General features: G+C 51.7%; 1 protein-coding gene and 1 long non-coding RNA gene across 3 annotated transcripts in view; one reads left to right on the forward strand and one right to left on the reverse strand.

The window, feature by feature from the left end:
• Positions 1 to 138: 138 nt before the first annotated feature.
• LOC117886990 (zinc finger protein RFP-like) lies at positions 139 to 17,441 on the reverse strand. The gene is given in 8 exon segments (XM_034789208.1): positions 139 to 1,505; positions 1,508 to 1,696; positions 6,406 to 6,465; positions 7,920 to 8,035; positions 8,709 to 8,731; positions 9,059 to 9,289; positions 10,300 to 10,395; positions 16,988 to 17,441. Coding segments are annotated over 8 exon segments (1,452 nt in total). The 5' UTR covers positions 17,405 to 17,441; the 3' UTR covers positions 139 to 1,185.
• A 615-nt stretch (positions 17,442 to 18,056) lies between these two features.
• LOC117887025 overlaps positions 18,057 to 20,074 on the forward strand; it is a 10,668-nt gene continuing 8,650 nt past the window's right edge. For both annotated transcript variants that reach the window (XR_004648105.1, XR_004648106.1), the window contains exon 1: positions 18,057 to 18,223. This is a non-coding gene — a long non-coding RNA (uncharacterized LOC117887025). The remainder of the gene's footprint in view (positions 18,224 to 20,074) is intronic.

Genomic DNA, 20,074 nt, shown 5'->3' on the forward strand with positions numbered 1-20,074 from the left:
AGGTGCCACAAGTACTCCTGTTCTTTTTACGGATACAGACTAACACGGCTGCTACTCTGAAACCAAGTCAGAAAGCAAATCCCAGGACTCTGCCCCCAGCACCAGCAGCTGGGACATTAAAGTGGAACAAACACGAAGAATTGTTTGTAATGTTTTATTTACAGTAAGTAACTAAACGTGGTAAGTAAATGGAGCCGAGAAGGAGCCTTAATAACCACAGCATGGAAAGGAGATCCCGAGCTACTGAGAACAGTTTTCTTAATGGCACTACAACAGTACAGTCATCTAGGAATGAATATAGGGAATTAATGAGTTACAATGTCACTTTCAGTAAAATGTAATAAATCTCTCCATCCTGCTCAGGTTCCCTTTCTTTTCATACTGTCCTTTTCTATTCATTATTGTTCTAGCCCTCACTTCCCACCTCTGTTTATTTTCCTGTGTTTCTCCCACTCGCCTCCCCTCCCTGTCACAGATCATCCCCCTTGGCTGCTCCCTTCTTCCCCCTGATTTTATCCCTTCCCATTTTGCTGCCCCCGGCTGGTTCCCCTGTCAGGGATATTTTCCTGTCACTCTTCTCATTTCTGTTTTCCACCATTTCTCATAGACTCTACCTTTATTCTTGTTTTATTTTAATTCGCATTTTTCTTCTTGCGTCTTCTAATTCCCTCTGGTTAAACCCGCCCTGCCCCTGCCTCCCCCAGTGCTGCCAACCTCAGGAGTTTAAAAAAATCATGAGACTGACTCAATGATGATTTTTTTAAGGATATATAATGGTTTTTCCATCAATCTGAACCCATCTTCTCCTCCCCACCAGGGGTGTGTTTGACCATTACAGTGTTACCAGTTGCCCTGTAGTGACTGTGGCCCCTGCAGCAGGATCTAAGGACACAGATCTAAGGACACAGATCTGTACAAAACGCTCCAAGCTGCTGCTTCTCTGCAACCCCCCCAAACCCTGATTGATCAATGCTGTATCCCTGCCCAGACCCCACCTCTGCCCCAGGGGTTCTTCCCCCTCCCCCTCCCATCCCTGGGACTGAAGAGAGGGAGGAGGAGGCACTTCTAGGGGTCATAGAGATGAGGAGCCAGGGGCTGGGTAGATGGGAGTCCTCCAAGGTCATAGAGACTGGGGTCCATGAGGCTAGAGAGGCTGATTTCTGGTTCCACTCTCGGCTGTGTGTCTCAGGGACACAATCGGAGCTGGGTGTCTGTGTCCCACACCCAGAGCCAGGGTCGGATTCTCTCCCCAGGGACGGAGCCCGGCGGGAAAGTGAAGATCGGGGCCTCGTCACCAGCATCGATAAATGTCACCTGCCCCCGGTCACAGTCCAGACAAACCCGGATCCTGCTGGGGACCCGGCTCAGGGGCAGGGGGGTCACCGGGGAGGTGAGAGCCTGGAACTGACCCCTGCACCACTCCACAGCCCAGATCCCCCCCTCAGGGCTATGGCTGATCCGTCCCTTCCTCCTCACAGACCCTCTGGCCACCCCCACAGCCCAGCCTCCCCCACCTCCACCTCCCAGCAATGTCTCCCCGAGGTGAACCCCTCACAGCCCAGCACACAGGCCCAAGAGTCAAATCTCTCAGGGTTGTTGGGTAGTCGCTGCCGTGTGTCTCCCCGTGTCACACTTTTCCGATCCTCAGACAGGACAAGGTTGGGATGAGCCGTGTCTGGATCCAGAGTCACATTCACTGGGGAGAGAGAATCAGAGTGTAAGGGGCAGAGCTCGGCCCTGGGGGAAGCTGGGACCAGTTCTCACACTCCCCAGCAGCCCCGTTCTGGCTGGGACAGGCCTGGATCCCAGGGAGCTGCCTCTGTCCTGGGCACTTGAGACTGAGCAGGGATGTCACTGCAGTTCCTCAGTCTCTGTAAGGAGACCCACTTCATTAGTTTCCCATTTGCTTGCATAAGCTTCAGCTCCCAGCTACCCCTGTTGGTTCTGCTCCATACCCAGCATCAGAGTCACAGCAAGGAAGGTTTTAGTGAGGAGGGAGCAGAGGAAGCAGGTACAGTTTTGAACCCCAGAGGGAATCCCCCTCCTCTAATGCAGCCTCCACTTCCAGGCCAGGGAACAGAGAGGAAGGTGCAGCATTGGGGAAGAGCCACTTAACACCAGAGAGTAGGAGGTGGCATTGAGTGAAGTAGCCCCATCCCCAGCTCAGAGAAGGAAGGAGCTGACAGCCTCACAGGGAGAGCATCTCCCCAATCCAGGAAGCAGTGAACAGCTCCAATGGGAGAGCCCAGCCCTGCCCACAGGAAAGGGAGGACCTTGGAGAAGCACGATGGGGAGATCCCCTGCACCGGGGTAAAGCAGAGGGATGTGTCAGCCCTCAGGTCAGAGAGCTCTGTTCACAGGCTGCTCAGTGAGAGTGTTTCTGTTCATTAGCACGGGCATGAACTCAGCACTAAGGTTGGTGTCAGGATTATTTGTGTGATGTCAACTTGGGATCTCCCCAGGTGTTCCAGCACCTTGGTAGAAGTTGGGAAGGGGGTACTAGGTTGCATCGCCTGTGGCCCTGCCCTCTCCATGGCCCTGACCCCACTCTTCATCTTCCCGCCGAGGCCCTGCCCCTGGCCAGGCTGGGAGCCTTGGCCACTATGGAGAGCCTCTGATGCTCCACCTTCCCACGTCCCCACTCTCCGGTGTGCACCACCCAGGGCAGGTGGAGGGTCCAGGGGGAAGAGGAGCAGGGGTGGGGCCATTGAGAGGGGCCAGCTCCAGGAAGAGGCTGCACTACATGGGGGGAGCTGATCAGCTGCCCCACCACGAAGCACAGCCACTGCCTGTGATGCTACATGCCTGCCCAAGGCTTGCAGTTTGGAGGAGCAACATGTTCCCGTGCCCCCAAACTATGCCCACGTTAAAAAGAGGGTGGGCTTGGCCCCCTGGTCCCCTATGTTCCAGTGCCCCTGGATCTCCTCGCTGTTTAATGGGTTATTTGTAGGACTGTGTGTGTCATGGCCACTGTTGATTTGGTTGGTAACTTTCATTACAATCTCATGAAGATGATTTCACTGGAATTTTCTCATAATTTAAAGACAATCTCCAGCTGCAAAAAGACAGTTACTGTAACTGGTGTTCTTTGAGATGTGTTGCTCATGTGTATTCCACAATAGGTGTGCGTGCTCGCCACGTGCACTGGTGCTGGAAGTTTTTCCTCTAGCAGTACCTATAGGCAGGGAGTGCCCCCTGTAACCCCTGGAGTGGCGCCTGCCTGGCGCGGTATAAGGGTAGCTGTACGCTCCCCCTACCCTCAGTTCCTTCTTGCCAGAAAACTCCGGCAGAGGGGAAGGAGGGCGGGATGTGGACTAGACATGAGCAACACATCTCGAAGAACACCCATTATGGAAAAGGTAACTGTCTTTTCTGTGTATTCCACAATAGGGGATTCCAATTATATGTGCTGGAGGTGGTTAGGAGTTCACAAGTTCTCGGGATGGAGGACTGCCCTGCTGAACCTGGCATCATCCCTGGTTTGAGAGAGACTATCGCATAGTACGAGGTGAACGTGTGAACTGAAGAACAGGTGGCGGCTCTACAAATGTCCTGTATAGGGACGTGGGCCATGAAGGTAGCTGACGAGGCCTGTGCCCAAGTCGAGTGTGCCCTCACAATGGGCGGCGGGGGGACACCCGCCAGCTCATAACAGGAGCGGATGCATGAAGTGATCCAATTAGAAAGCTGCTAAGTGGAAATCGGCCGGCCTCTCGCATGCTTGGCCAAGGCAATGAACAGTTGTGAGGACTTTCTAAACAGCTTGGTCCACTTGAGGTAGAAAGCCAGAGCTTGTCTCACATCGAGCATGTGGAGATGGCGCGCCTCACTAGTCGCATGAGGTTTGGGGCAGAGGACTGGTAGAAAAATGTCCTGACCCATGTGGCAGGCGGAGACTACCTTCAGGAGGAACGCGGGGTGTGGGCGGAGTTGGACCTTCTCCTTATGAAAGACTGTATATGGCGGCTCGGAGGTCAGGGCCCTGAGCTCAGAGACCTGCCTGGTCAACGTGATAGCAACCAGTAAGGCCACTTTCCACGAGAGTTGAGACAAGGAACACATGGCTAACGGTTCAAACGGGGGCCCCGTAAGATGAGCCAGCACCAGGTTCAGGTCCCACTGTGGGATCAGGGGTTTAGAATACGGGTAAAGTTGGTCCAAACCCTTAAGGAACCAACCAGTCATAGCATGAGAAAATACCGTGTGTCCTTGCACTGGGGCATGGAAGGCCGATATGGCCACCAGGTCCACCCTGACTGACGAGGGTGCCAGGCCTTGGGCCTGCAGGTGGAGGAGGTAATCAAGGATAAGCCAGATCAGGTCAGCCATTGGGAGCACACCCTAGTCCACCGCCCACCTGGAAAACCGAGACCACTTCGCCAAGAAAGAGCGGCGAATGGAGGGCCGTCTCCTTTCGAGGAGGACATGCTAGACCAGTTCCGAGCATGTCCTTTCCTCGTCACCTAACCACTGAGCAGCCACGCCGTGAGGTGAAGAGCTGCTAGGTTGGGATGGAGGAGGCAGCCCTGGTCCTGGGAGAGCAGGTCCGGGCGGAGCGACAACGGCCACGGCGGAGCCACCGCCAGGCCAGAGAGGGTCCCGTACCAGTGCTGCCTGGGCCACGCCGGGGCAATGAGGAGGACCCTGACTTAGTCCATTTTTATTTTCTCCAGGACCCTGCTGATCAGAGGGAACGGGGGAAAGGCATAGAGAAGCCGGCCTGACCAGGACAGGATAAAGGCATCGGAGATAGCTCCCCTCCCTAGGCCCCCCAGAGAAGAAGCGGGGGCATCGTCGATTCTGCTGGGTCGCGAATAGGTCCATCTGGGGAGTTCCCCACCATTGGAAGAGCTGGTGGGCCACTTCCGGGTGTAGAGACCACTTGTGCTGAGAGGAAAAGTCTCTGCTCAAGCGATCCGCCCTCACGTTCCAGGCGCCCAGCAGGTGGAAGGCTTTTAGGTGGATGTCGTGAGCTATACAGAAGTCTCACAGACTGAGGGCTTCATGGCAGAGGGAAGAGGATCGGGCCCTGCCTTGCCTGTTGATATAGAACATCGAGGCATTGTTGTTCATGAGGACCCTGACTACCTTGCCCTTCAGGTACGAGCGGAAGGCCATACACATGAGTCCCATCTCCCTGAGTTCCTTGACATTTATATGAAGGGGCAGGTCCTGCAGAGATCACAGGCCTTGGGTCTGAAAGTTCCCTACATGGGCCCCCCAACCCAGGTCCAATGCATCGGACACCAGCTCCAACAACGGGGCCCTGTCCTTGAACGGGACCCCTTGGAGCATGTTGCTTGGGGCGTACCACCACCGCAGGGTGGTGAGCACCGAGCTTGGCATGGTGAGGACCTAGTCCTCCTGCAGGATGGAGGGGGACGGGGTCACAATCAGGTCCTCTGGACGGGGCGAGGAGGCCGGCATGGTGCTTTGGGTGTTGGCCGGCACCAGAGGATCCACCACCTGGTCGGACTCCAGGCACAGTACCAAGGACACGGGTCCCACCGATTCCTTTCCCGGCGGTCTAGCGGAGGCCAACGGTGCTTCCCACGCCCCGGTCACTGAGCGAGCCCACACCGGGGGCTGCGCCGGAGGCCACGGTGACCACTGGTACCACTGGGCTGGCCACAATGCTCGGTGCCATCGCACTTGCTGTGGCACCGGTGGATCCAGCTGTTCAGGTTGGCTAGCCTGGCCTCTAGATGAACGGCCGTGAGCGGAGGCCGGGCTGGCATACGATCAGCTGCTATCTCTGGACCGGGAGTAGAGGCGGTATCGGGATCTGCGTTGGCCATGGGACCGCGATCTCGACACGGAGGAACAGCACCAACGGTAGTAGCTGCTCCGCGATCAGTCTCGACGGGCGGACCCACAACAGCGGGATGCTGGCGATCGACGCCCAGGGCTATGGCGACTGGGCGGAGACTTGGAGCGGGAGTCTATGCGGGAACGGCATCGACGATCACGCCGCGACCGACTGCGGTACCTCCTTCGAGATGAGGACTGCTGGCGACCTCCGCCACGGTCCCGTCGATATTCGCTCCGCAAAGAGGAGCGGTGCCGGGAGTCCCAGTCAGATGGCACCCATCCAGACAGTCTGGCCGGCATTGAGAGTGATCCACATGGACTGGGCCCTGAATGGTCGCTAGGCGGTGAGTGGTGTCAGGAACGTTCCCTCGACCAGTACTGGGCCGGCAGCGACTGTGGCGATCCCAGCAGTGGCTTGCCGCTGGAGCGTGGGGCAGCTCCCCTTATACCAGGCAGGCACCAATCCAGGGTTTGCGGGGGGCGCTCCCCCCCCACGGGTACTGCCAGGGGAAAAACTTCTGGCACCGGTGCACGTGGCAAGCACGCACACCTATTGTGGAATAGACATGAGCAATCACTCAAAGAAGAACTCACCCTGTCTGTGTGCTCCTAGGGGTTCTCCAATTTGTGTCTCCAGTGCAGACAGTAGAGTGTCTGGCGGGGGAAAGGAGAAAAGAGACAAGATTTCAGGCTTTCATATTTGTAACAGCGTCCCCACTCTGAACACATAGAACTGTGTTTTCATCATGACAGAACAGACCAAGAGGCCCAGAGACACACTCAGGAAATTAATATAAACTAACTGAAACCTTCTCTTTCCTCTCTCATTCAGGCATTTCCCAACAATGGAACCAATGTCCTTGCAGCCTCACAACCAGCCCAGGACAATCTGTAAGAGAGATTTACTTTTCCCCTCATCATCCCCTCCCACCCTTCAGACTCCAGTTGGTTTGTCTCATTCACTTACTGCCTTTTGTCGTACCCTAGACCCAGATCATACAAAGACTTTATCATAAAAGTAACTTTACCCACTTCGGTCCCTTTGGCCAGGGGTAGGCAGCATCACGTTGTGCGACGGACACTTGACAAAATTACCGAACTTAGTGATGGACATTGTTGGGGTGTTATGTCATTCAGTCATCATTCAACCCGTAAATTAACACACAATTTTCCACATTGAAAAAACCATAACTTGGCTAGGTAGTTAATAAATAATAAACAATAACAATAATAATAAATTCAACTCACTTTAGTGGTTTTGAATGTACCTCACTGCCAGTCAATATTTTTTTTGTAGGATGGGGGCATTGAAATAAATATTTATCCTAAAACCATATTTCAGTGCATTATTGTCACTACTTTCTTGTTTAAATAATATGTCTTATGGGAGGAGGAGTGTGTGTGTGTGTGTGTGTGTCCCACCTCTACTGAAGGGCTGGAGCTAGGCCGAGGGGGGCTGTGCAGTGGGGGGAGGCACTGAAGGGCTGGAGCTAGGCTGAGGGGGGCTGTGCATCCAGCCACAAAGAAGTGCAGGGGAGGGCTCTGAGTTAGAGAAAATTCTTTCCCAGGTGTCTGTCTGTTGGGTCTTGCTGAAATGCTCAATGTCCAACTGACCACCTTATTTGGGATAAAGAAGGAATTTTCCACCAAGTCAAATTGCCAGAGGCCCTGTTTTTGTTTTGTTTTGTTTTTTGTACAGAGGCTATACTAGAATAAATGGTGGATTCTCTGTAACTTCAAGTCTTTAAATCAGTATTTGAGGACTTCAGTAATTCAGCCAGAGTTTAGGGGTAAATTACAGGAGTGGGTGGGGAGGTTCTGTGGCCTGCAATGTGCAGGAGGTCAGAGCAGATGGATCAGGATGGTGCCTTCTGACCTTAGTCTATGGGTCATTTCTTACTTTGTAATTGTAATTGAAAGGTATGTTTTTGGTGCAAACAAAGGTTTGAATTAATCAACCTGAGTGTCTTGGACCCAAGTGCATGGCATTCACACCCAACAATTAAATAGAAGCATCATCTAAGTGTGAACCAATTGACCAGCAACATTCTCTTCCCACAGTCTCAGAGGCTCATCCCAATTTCCATTCTTAGATCGATTTTAGGTACCTTTGAATTTCCTCAGAGTCTCCAACGGCACGAAAGTTTTACGGGAGAAATCGCTGACTTGCTCCTCCAGTTCAGGAGAAATCTCCTCTGGCTGTTGGAACTTCCCTTTCTCACACCTAGAGAGAAACAATTTCACATGATTATATTTCATGGTGTGACTCATTATAAGTTCTGGCTACTGAGTCGCTGTTCTAATGGGCCTGGAGTTCAAATTCCTCGACTTCTCCCAGTCTCAGAGCAGATGCAACACAGCCTACGGCCTTACAACCTTCCCTTCAAAGGACTCATTAATATTCTTCAGCTCTGGGGACAAAAGGGGAATTGAGTCTCCATGGCCAATTTACTCCTTGGCCTCCATGCTCTGAGGGACAGGAGGTTCCTATGTGAAGTGCTGTAGAAATCTGTCCACTAGGAACCTGACTAAGACACCAACTCTCCCCTCCTCAGCTCATTCCACACAGGTCTCCTAACAACCCTCAGACTCTTTACCAGTGCTGACCTGGGCTGAATGGTAACCAGGGCCCCATCAGTGACAGGCCCATATTCCATCCCCACAATTCTGAGGCAGCCAGTCCCCCAGGGATGTGACATCTCTTGGAAATACTTTAGGTCAGTTCTTCCCACTGAATAGATAATTCCAGGGTGAGAACCTCAGGATTAATTTTATCTGAGAGATTTGTATCCAAAATGTGACCTTCCCCACACTTGTTGCTGTGGAGATGCCATGCTAACACCATGCTCTTTCCCAGCATTGCCAAGTATGTGTGGGAGTAAGAGAGAGCCACGTACCTACTCAAGGTGCTTCTGACATCCTAGAGGAGAGAGGGAGGAAAGAGAGATTAAAAAAAATCTCAGTACCACCTGACACGCACTTGGGATTCCAGGAAAGAGATTTTGCAAATACAGGGGAAATCAGTCCTGCCCTGGCCCCAGGGCCATGGTTTCACTGAGCTAATGGGGCTTTTCCATCTCTAATATCTCCGTGTCTGTGACTCTGCAAAGAACAATTGTCATTCACATGTCAGCAATGCACACACCGAGTTACACTGAGATCTCTGACTGCTGGACCCCTGTGCCCGTAGCTCAGGAGCTGTCCTGTCCCTGTGCGGGGATTTGGGAAGTTTCTAGCTCAGTCTCACCTGCAGGAATTCACTCGCTGGCTTCTGACACTTCCCCTCCAGCTCACTGATCAGCTCACTGAGACGGGAAATCTCCTCAGAGAGTTTGGTGATATTTTCATTCTGTATCTTCACAATCTCCTCGTCCAGCTTTTCCAGCTGGGCCAGCAGGAGTCGCTCTTGTTCCTCCAGGAACTGCCGGAGTTGCTGAAATTCAGACACAATCTTCTGCCTCTCGGTTTCTGTCTGTTTCTATAAGAAATAAGGAAAGGGCTGGTCAGGAACATGGATGGAGCCTGATGAGCTTTCATACAGTCTTACGAGAGAGTTTCTTTACAATCTCTAACACATCGGTGTACGGGCCAGGACATGAGTCGTCTGGCCTAGTGCTCAGAGCTGCAGTTGGAAGTCAGGAACTACAGCCAAAGTCAGAGCTGGAGTCAAAGTCAGGATCTCACCAAGTGTTGGGGCTACAGTCGAGCTCAGGAGTCATGCCAAAGGCTGAGCCAGAATCAGTGTCTGGTGTCACAGGGGGGATCAGGACTGGAGTCAGAGTCAGGCAGTTACGCGAAGGGTTAAGCTGGAGTCAGATTTCAGTACTGCAGGTCAAACCTGAGCCAGGAACAATGCCAGGGCCAAGCCAGAGTCAGGGTCCAGTCCAGCAGCAGATCGGGAGTTCACTCACTTGTTTGGACAACTTCCAGTGACTCCTGCTGGCATAATTCATGCATCCGAACGTCTGCTCCAATCAGGAGCTTCGTAGGCAGATCCTCTGGTGCGCCGGAGTTCCACTAGCCCCTCCCCTGCTGGCTCTGGAGAGCGGTTGGGTTGTAATGACAGTCTCTGTGCACTGAGGTTCAAAACCCACCATTCTTCACATCCTGACACTTGACTGTGATACACTGTGATCACAAGGGAGAGGATTTTCTTACAGCTTCTCATTTGGCCCCAGTCTCTCTGAAAGGACTGTCTCCATGTCTACTGGGATATAATCAGTGCAGTTTGGGAGAAATTTTGTGAAAGCCACAAGGCGTAGTAATTAACTCATTAATTAAAATGCATCTTAGATCCTGCAGAAGATGCTGTTGTCCTTGTCCAGGGAGAGAACATTTGTGATATGCGCGCGCACACACACACACACACGCACACACAGACAGTATCCCATGATCATTGAGAAACACACACAAGGCCACAGAGAAAGCTACCAATAAACAGCGCTCCCACCTCCATGTCCCAGCAGGCGAAGAACAATAGGCACCTACCAGGTACTCCTGGCTTCTCTTCTCTGCAGTCACTTTAAATCCCAGCAGCTTTTCTCTCTCTTCCCTCAGAGTCTTCAAATGGGCTTGTATTTTTTCCTGTCAAACAGATATGATTTGGTGGGTTTATTTTGAGGGTTGTAGGGGGTGGATGAGGTTTTTTTTTACCCAAAATTCAAGATAACAGTCAGTCTTCCTAGATAGACTAGGTCAGGTGGGTAAGGCAATATCTTCTGCTGGCCCAGCTCCTGTTGGTAAGAGAGTTACACACAACTCAGCTCTGGGGAACATACTCTTTCCTGGGCCTGAAGAAGAGCTCTGTGTAAGCTCAAAAGCTTGTCGTGCACCCACAGAAACTGGCCATGAGCAGACATTACTTCACCTCCCTTGTTTCTCTAATATCCCAGGACCAACAAAATTACAACAATACTGTGTGTACAACAGTGGGTCTTTCTAGAGGTAGGACATGAGAGACACCAAGGGAATGAAACCTTATTTATGGAAATTGGGTGGGTCTTGTATTCAGATTGTTTAAAGTTATTACGCCCACTCTCTCCATTGAGTTGAACCAGTTGAAAACTGGTGTCCCATGGCAGTGAATCTATAAAGCTGTTTTTGAGAAGATTTAACAAACAGTGATACCAATCCCAGAAGCCACTGGGGGCAGCCATATAGGCTGGGATGCTCAAAGGAGTCCAACTCCATTGACTTTCAGAACTGTACCCCTGGGGATTGGACGGGTTGGACAGCTCTGATCTAGGGACTAGGACAAACCCCATTAGCTGTGTTGATTTGTGTTAGGAACAGCTGGGGTTTGCCCTAGTGCTGTCCTAGCCCCTTTCTGTGGCAATGGCCGCTGGGTAGCTCCCCCACCATCCCCAGCAAAGATCCCGGAAGCACTGGATTCTGGGAGATTTCAAAAGGCTGCCTAGTGGGACTAATGGAACCACTTTGACTGGACTTTGTCCATGAACACACGAGAACAGGTCAGACTGACACAGTTCCACACTGCCATGGGGTTCGTTTTGCTAAAGATAAGTCTAATCCCAGTGGTATGTGGCATGGACCTGAGCTGTCTGGAGCCCTTGTGGGTGTGGACTCAAGGTGCTTGGGGTCCCACACAGTGTTCAGCACAGAGATCTCCTCTAGTGCAGGCCGGCAGCATCTGAGGCCTGGTCTACACTACGAGTTTAGGTCGACTTTAGCAGGGTTAAATCGAATTAAGCCTGGACACGTCCACACGACAAATCCCTTTCTTTCGACTTAAAGGGCCCTTTAAACCAGTTTCTTTACTCCACCTCCGATGAGGGATTTAGCGCTTTGCGGGTCGGATTTGGGGTAGCGTGAACGGAATTCGACGTTATTGGCCTCCGGGAGCTATCCCACAGTGCTTCATTGTGACCGCTCTGGACAGCACTCTCAATTCAGATGCACTGACCAGGTAGACAGGAAAAGCTCCGCGAACGTTTGAATTTCATTTCCTGTTTGCCCAGCGTGGAGAGCACAGGTGACCACGCAGAGCTCATCACCACAGGTAACTGTGATGGAGTCCCAGGATCACAAAAGAGCTCCATCATGGACCGAACGGGAGGTACGGGATCTGCTCACCATATGGGGAGACGAATCAGTGCTAGCTGAACTCCGTAGGAGTAAACGAAATGGCAAAATATTAGAAAAAGTCTCCAAGGCCATGAAGGACAGAGGCCATAACAGCGATGCACAGCAGTGTCGAGTGAAAATTAAGGAGCTAAGGCAAGCTTACCACAAAGCCAGAGAGGCAAACGGAAGGTCCGGGGCAGAGCCGCAAACATGCCGCTTCTACGCGGAGCTGCATGCCATGCTAGGGGGCGCAGCCACCACTACCCCAACCGTGTGCTTTGACTCCTTCAATGGAGAAACACACAGGGAAGCAGGTTCGGGGTATGAGGACGATGAGGATGAAGATAATGTGGATAGCTCACAGCAGCAAGGAAGCAGAGAACCGGTTTCCCCAACAGCCAGGATATGTTTATCACCCTGAACCTGGAACCAGTAACCCCCAAACTCACCCAAGGTGTGCTCCCAGACCCTGAGGGCACACAGGGGACCTCTGGTGAGTGTACCTTTGTAAATATTACACATGGTTTAAAAGCAAGTGTGTTTAATGATTAATGATTAATTTGCCCTGGCAATCGCGGCCAGTACAGCTACTGGAAAAGTCTGTTAACGTGTATGGGGATGGAGCGGAAATCCTCCAGGGACATCTCCAGAAAGCTCTCCTTCATGTACTCCCAAAGCCTTTGCAAAAGGTTTCTGGGGAGGGCTGCCTTATCCCATCCGCCATGGTAGGACACTTTACCACGCCAGGCCAGTACCACGTAGTCTGGAATCATTGCATAACAAAGCATGGCAGCATATGGTCCCGGTGTTTGCTGGCATGAAGACAACATCCATTCCTTATCGCTCTTTGTTGTCCTCAGGAGAGTGATATCATTCATGGTCACCTGGTTGAAATGGGGCGATTTTATTAAGGGGACATTCAGAGGTGCCCGTTCCTGCTCTGCTGAACAGAAATGTTCCCCGCTGTTAGCCACGTGGTGGGGGGGAGGGGTGAAGTGATCATCCCCGAGAATTGGGTTTGGGGGGATTGGGGGTTAGTTGGGTTTGTGCTGCATGTTAACCCGGAAACCACAGCCCCTCCTTTTACATTGCAAACCCATATTAAATGGCCAACCCAAGGGGTGATTGGTATGGGAAATGAGGGCGCTACTGTTTGAAACCATTCCCACCTGTTAAGAAGGTTAAAAAAGCCAAAAGACTGTGGCTTACCATGGCTGCCTGCAAGCCGAAATCTGTTGCCTGGCACGGCGTGAGTGGTCTCTCACACCAAACCGGCAGGCCCTCAATATAAGAGGAAAAATGCGACCTTGTAACAAAGCACATGTGCTGTGTAATGTGAACAGCAAAATTTAACGTGAAAGAGTGTACCCATTGTTCTCTAAAAATGTGTCTTTTTTAACCACCTCTCCCTTCTCCTCCACCAGCTGCAAATGTTTCTCCTTCACAGAGGCTAGTGAAGATTAGAAGGAGAAAACGGCAGACTCGGGATGATATGTTCTCGGAGCTCCAGATGTCCTCCCACGCTGAGAGAGCACAGCAGAATGCGTGGAGGCAGTCAATGTCAGACTACAGAAAAGCACAATATGAACGAGAGGAGAGGTGGCGGGCTGAATCGCGGGATGAACAGAGCAAGTGGCGGGCTGAAGATGATAGGTGGCATCAGTTTGCAGACAGAAGGCAAGAGTCGATGCTCCGGCTGCTGGAGCATCAAACTGATATGCTTCAGCGTATGGTTGAGCTGCAGGAAAGGCAGCAGGAGCAGAGACCGCCGCTACAGCCCCTGTGTAACCAACAGCCCTCCTCCCCAAGTTCCATAGCCTCCTCACCCAGACGCCCAAGAACACGGTGGGGGGGCCTCCGGCCACCCACTCACTCCACCCCAGATGATTGCCCGAGCATCAGAAGGCTGGCCTTCGATAAGAGTTAAAGTTTTAAACTGCAGTGTGTCCTTTTCCTTCCCTCCTCCCCAACCCATCCCGGGATACCTTGGCAATTATCCCCCTAGTTGTGTGATGAATTAATAAAGAATGCATGAATGTGAAGTAACAATGACTTTATTGCCTCTGCAAGCGGTGCTCGAGGGGGGGAGGGGAGGGGGAGTGGTTGGTTTACAGGGAAGTAGAGTGAACCGGGTGGGGGGGGCGGAGGGTTCATCAAGGAGAAACAGACAGAAGTTTCACACCGTAGCCTGGCCGGTCACAAAACTCGTTTTCAAAGCTTCTCTGATGCGCACCGCGCCCTGCTGTGCTCTTCTAACTGCCCTGGTGTCTGGCTGCATGTAATCAGTGGCCAGGCGATTTGCCTCAACCTCCCACCCCACCATAAATGTCTCCCCATTACTCTCACAGATATTGTGGAGCGCACAGCAAGCAGCAATAACAATGGGGATATTCTTTTCGCTGAGGTCTGAGCGAGTCAGTAAGCTGCGCGAGCGCACTTTTAAACATCCAAATGCACATTCCACCACCATTCAGCACTTGCTCAGCCGTAGTTGAACAGGTCCTGACTACTGTCCAGGCTGCCTGTATACGGCTTCATGAGCCATGGCATTAAGGGGTAGGTTGGGTCCCCAAGGATCACGATAGGCATTTCAACATCCCCAACGTTTAGTTTCTGGTCCGGGAAGAAAGTCCCTTCCTCCAGCTTTCGAAACAGACCAGAGTGCCTGAAGACGCGAGCATCATGTACCTCTCCCGGCCATCCCACGTTGATGTTGGTGAAACGTGCCTTGTGATCCACCAGGGCTTGCAGCAGCATTGAAAAGTACCCCTTGCGGTTTATGTACTCGGTGGCTTGGTGCTCCGGTGACAAGAGAGGGATATGGGTTCCGTCGATCGCCCCACCACAGTTTGGGAATCCTATTGCAGCAAAGCCATCCACTATGGCCTGCACATTTCCCAGAGTCACTACCCTTGATATCAGCAGGTCTTTGATTGCCCTGGCAAATTGGATCACAGCAGCCCCCACAGTAGATTTGCCCACTACAAATTGATTCCCGACTGACCGGTAGCTGTCTGGTGTTGCAAGCTTGCACAGGGCTATCGCCACTCACTTCTCAACTGTGAGGGCTGCTCTCATCCTGGTATTCTGGCGCTTCAGGGCAGGGGAAAACAAGTCAGAAAGTTCCATGAAAGTGCCCTTACGCATGCGAAAGTTTTGCAGCCACTTGGAATCGTCCCACACCTGCAACACAATGCGGTCCCACCAGTCTGTGCTTGTTTCCCGGGCCCAGAATCGGCATTCCACGGCATGAACCTGCCCCAGTAACACCATGATTTGCACATTGCTGGGGCCTGTGCCTTGTGAGAGGTCTATGTCCATGTCAATTTCCTCATCACTCTCGTCGCCGCACTGCAATCGCCTCCTCGGCTGGTTCTGGTTTTGCTTTGGCATGTCCTGGCTCTGCATATACTCCAGGACAATGCGAGTGGTGTTCATAGTGCTCATAATTGCCACGGTGATCCGAGTGGGCTCCATGATCCCAGTGCTATGGCGTCTGGTCTGAAAAAAGGCACGAAACTAGTATCTGACGTATGGAGGGGGGGGCGAGTGACGACATGGCATACAGGTTCAGGGAATTAAAATCAACAAAGGTGGCTGTGCATCAGGGAGAAACACAAACAACTGTCACACAGAATGGTCCCCCCAAAGATTAAACTCAAAACCCTGGGTTTAGCAGGCCGTTGATTTCACGGAGGGAGGGGGAAGCAAATGAATACAGAACAAATCTATTTTTTACATCTTAAGCTGGCAGACGACGGTGCAGCATGACTGATAGCCCTCGGCATCTTCTGGGTGCTTGGCAGAAAATAGCATACTACGACTGATAGCCATCATCATCATTGGGAAGGCAGCGACTGGGGGACATACGGAGTTTCAGCCACTGCAGTACGACGACGACGGATACCAGTCGTAATACACCATCTTCTACCAAATGGCAAGGGGCTGCTGCTGTGTAGCAATGCAGCCCCACGTCTGCCAGCACCCAGATCGCCGATGACGGCTACCAGTCATACTGTACCGTCTACCGCCAAAAGGCAATTAGCTGCTGCTGTGTAGCAATGCAGTACCACGTCTCCTGGCACCCAGATGACATATGGTGACAGTGAGCTGAGCTGAGCTGAGCTGAGTGGGCTCCATGTTTGCCGTGGTATGTTGTCTGCACAGGTAACCCAGGTAAAAAGGTGCAAATCGATTGTCTGCCGTTGCTCTGATGAAGGGGGGGGGCCTGAGGACATGTACCCAGAACCCGCTGCAACACTGTTTTGCATCATTCAGGCATTGGGATCTCAACCCAGAATTCCAATGGGCGGCGGAGACTGCGGGAACTGTGGGATAGCAACCCATAGTGCAATGGTCCGGAAGTCGACGTTAGCCTCGGTACTGTGGATGCGGTCCACCGACTTAATGCACTTAGAGCATTTTATGTGGGGACACACACAATCGGCTGTATACAACCAATTTCTATAAAACCGGCTTCTATAAATTCGACCTAATTTCATAGTGTAGACATACCTTTAGTTTAACGGTAACCCCTCATGGAGCAGCACAGGAATTCACAATCCCAGTGGGAAACCTCCTCTCCCTGCTGGGCCTAGGACCTGTATCAAGGAATCTTTTCCTCCTACTGTCTGCACTTCATCACTGCTCAGTGCTGCTGAAAGGGGCAGAGTAGCTAGTGGTTGGGGCACTGAACTGGGCCTTGTAAAAACAGGTTTTTATATCTAGCTCTGCCACTGATCTGCTGAGTCACCTTGGACAAGTCACTTCCCCTCACTGTGCCTCAATTTCCCCTCCCACCCTTTGTCTGTCTTGTCCAGTTAGACTGTAAATGGCTCAGGGCAGGGATTGTCCCTCACTGGGTTTTGTGCATGGCCCCTCACAATCGAGGTCAGATCTCATCTGGGGTCTGTAGGGGATGCAAATAACAATAAACACTGTGATACAACCAGTAATAGCAACCACAGCTTGTAACTCCCCTATCAGCTTTCATGCAATGAAGGCTACACACAGCTGAATAACACAGTTACACCATTAACCTGTAATTAACATCCAAAGTTATTACCCATTAGACTGGACAGCAACTCGGTACCTTGTACTCCTGGGCAGCCTCCTGTATGGGAACCACCGTGTGAGTGCGGTGACCCCGGGATCTGTTGCACACCACACAGATGGGGGTTTGATCCTCTTCACAGAACAGTTTCAGAGCCTCCTGGTGTTCCCCACACAACCCGTCTCCTCCTGCTCCCTTTGCTGCCTGTAAACTCAGTCGCTTGGCAATTTCTAGGACATTAATCAGATACCTGTTGGGCCTGAGGTTTCTCTTTTGCACAGTTTCTCCACACTGAGGGCAGGAGGCGGCTGTATTGGATCCCTCCCAGCACTGGCTGATGCAGGCTCGGCAGAGATTGTGCCCACACTCCAGAGTGACAGGTTCTGTGAAATACTCCAGACAGATGGGACATGTCGCTTCCTCCCGGAGACTTTCCACGGGGTTCTCTGCAGCCATGGCTCCCTCTGAGCAGTGGATCAGGGTTAGTTTCAATTTCCTCAATTCACACTATGCTCCGCCTGCAGCAGCAGCAGCAGCTAGTGGGTGTTTCCTTTCCTGGAAATGACTCGGTCTGTTTGCTGAACAGGAAGGACCCAACTAATTTCACTCCTGGAGGCTTTAGTGAAAAAAATGTACCACTTGGGCTCTGGTCCTGCAATCAGCCCCTGTGCTGGTGGGGAGGGTCACTGAGGCATCCCCCTGTGAGGATGAGCCTGGAGGAGTAGGAGCTGTGTCTAAGGTGTGATAGTCAGGCTGGGCAGAACTTTTTTATAATATATAATTTGACAGACAATGTTTATTTTAAGCAATTTTTATATTTATTGATTTAAACTTTCACAGCTGCACAACAATCTGGGTTTTAAGCATTTCATTCCAATTAAAATGTTCACCGTTGTGGGAAATTATGGGGGGATCAAACAATATTTTGGTCAGACCAGAACTATTTAATGACACTGGACACTGAGATTCAAAAAGTTGAAGCTTTATAATGGTTAAAATTGTCTGTGAGCAGGTAAATCTCCTCCCTCCCCCAGCAGCTCCCCCAGGGCAATGACCCAGTGCCTCCCCCACCACCCCAGGGACCGAGGCTGACAGTCCATCTGATGGCGGCTCAGGGGCCCGTGGAATGTGCTGGGAGCTCAGCCTGGGCCCTAGGGGGGCAGGTGACCGTGTAACACAACCACACCCAGCAAGGCCTGCACCCATTTTTTCCCTTTTTGTCAGTCCCAGCAGAGACACCAGGGACTGCAGGGAGACCAAGCTCCTGTACCCCAGGTGAGGGCTGGGGCCCAATGGCCGAGGGCAGTGGATGTGTGGGGAACTCGCACTGGAGGCCAGCAAGGTACATGGTGTGGGATAAACAGAGACCTCTCAGGCCACTTGCCCATTGCGGCTGCAGGAGGGGATGTGGGGACAGACTGAGGAGGCCTGGGGCAGTCTAGGAAGCAGCCATCGTGGACAAGGAGAGGGAATTCAGGTGTGGCGGGGAAGCCATTCTGTGCAGAGATACTGCTGGAGATGCAGCTAGTTACCTGGATCATGTTCACATTGGGGGCACCATCATTGACAGGGTGAGCAATGCACTCTGGGTACAGTGCAGTGTTGTGGGAAGGAAGAGCTGATCGCTGTGCATCTTGGGATTCTGTGAGTTCTCCCACAGCCCCCTCAGCTGCCGCATGTGTAGCTTTGTGAGCTCTGCATGCTGAGGAATGGCAAAGGAGCACAGCAGCCTGTTCCCCTCCCCCTGCAGCAGCAGTCGGCCTGCTGCGGTCTTCCTAGTGCAGAGCAGAACAGGAGCATTCCAATGATTTGCTCTGTGTTTGTTCCCCAAATGGAGCAGCACACTCAGCTGTCAGATACTTCCTGGAGCTTTGAAAGGGGAGGGGCGCATGCCTGCAGGGCAGCAGAAATCAAAACACTGAGCAGAGCAACCAGGGCAGGCATTGTGGGACCCTGAGGGAAGCCAGTTCTGTCCACAAAACAATCAGCAGTGTCTACACTGGCTCTTTGTCGACAATAAAGGGAGGGGAAAAGACAAAAGTCTCTCCTAGGGGTTGTGACGTTGCACTCCATCCCCATATGCCTTATGAAAATAGGCTTATGAATCTGAAAATGACATAGCTGGAATGTGCTTTATGCCAAAGGTTTCTTATAACATATTGTAAACTGGAATGTCTGGACGCGTGCCCGTTCTGGCAGGACAGTTGTTCTCAGTGGTACCCCAGCGCATCAAGTGACAGTCTCAAAGGGGTCTCTGTGACCGAACCTGTCACAGGAGTGGACGTTTTTTGTTGCCACAACAGGGCATTTTTCACAACAAAAGTCCCATTGCAGAGTATACGCTCTTGCTGTTTTGTCGCCAAAAGGCAGTTTTTGGCAACAAAACTTGATAGTGCAGACAAGACCTAAGACACTTACATCTCCCCAGAACTCGGGCTTTGCGGCTCACAGTGTTGTTCCATTGATTTTCTAGGCAGCTACAATTTAGATGCAATGACATTCAGCATTGCAATACTTGATCCCTTCATGGAGCTCACTCTTTGTCTCCTACTCTAAAGTATCAGAGGGGTAGCCGTGTTAGTCTGGATCTGTAAAAGCAGCAAAGAGTCCTGTGGCACCTTATAGACTAACAGACATATTGGAGCATGAGCTTTCGTGGGTGAATACCCACTTCGTCGGATGCATGTCCGACGAAGTGGGTATTCACCCACGAAAGCTCATGCTCCAATACGTCTGTTAGTCTATAAGGTGCCACAGGACTTTTTGCTGCTTTTACAGATCCAGACTAACACGGCTACCCCTCTGATACTTGAGAGTAGGAGACAAAGAGTGAGCTCCATGAAGGGATCAAGTATTGCAATGCTGAATGTCATTGCATCTAAATTGTAGCTGCCTAGAAAATCAATGGAACAACACTGTGAGCCGCAAAGCCCGAGTTCTGGGGAGATGTAAGTGTCTTAGGTCTTGTCTGCACTATCAAGTTTTGTTGCCAAAAACTGCCTTTTGGCGACAAAACAGCAAGAGCGTATACTCTGCAATGGGACTTTTGTTGTGAAAAATGCCCTGTTGTGGCAACAAAAAACGTCCACTCCTGTGACAGGTTCGGTCACAGAGACCCCTTTGAGA

This window comes from Trachemys scripta, chromosome 14 (genome assembly GCF_013100865.1).
Source record: "Trachemys scripta elegans isolate TJP31775 chromosome 14, CAS_Tse_1.0, whole genome shotgun sequence".
NCBI lineage: Eukaryota > Metazoa > Chordata > Testudines > Emydidae > Trachemys > Trachemys scripta.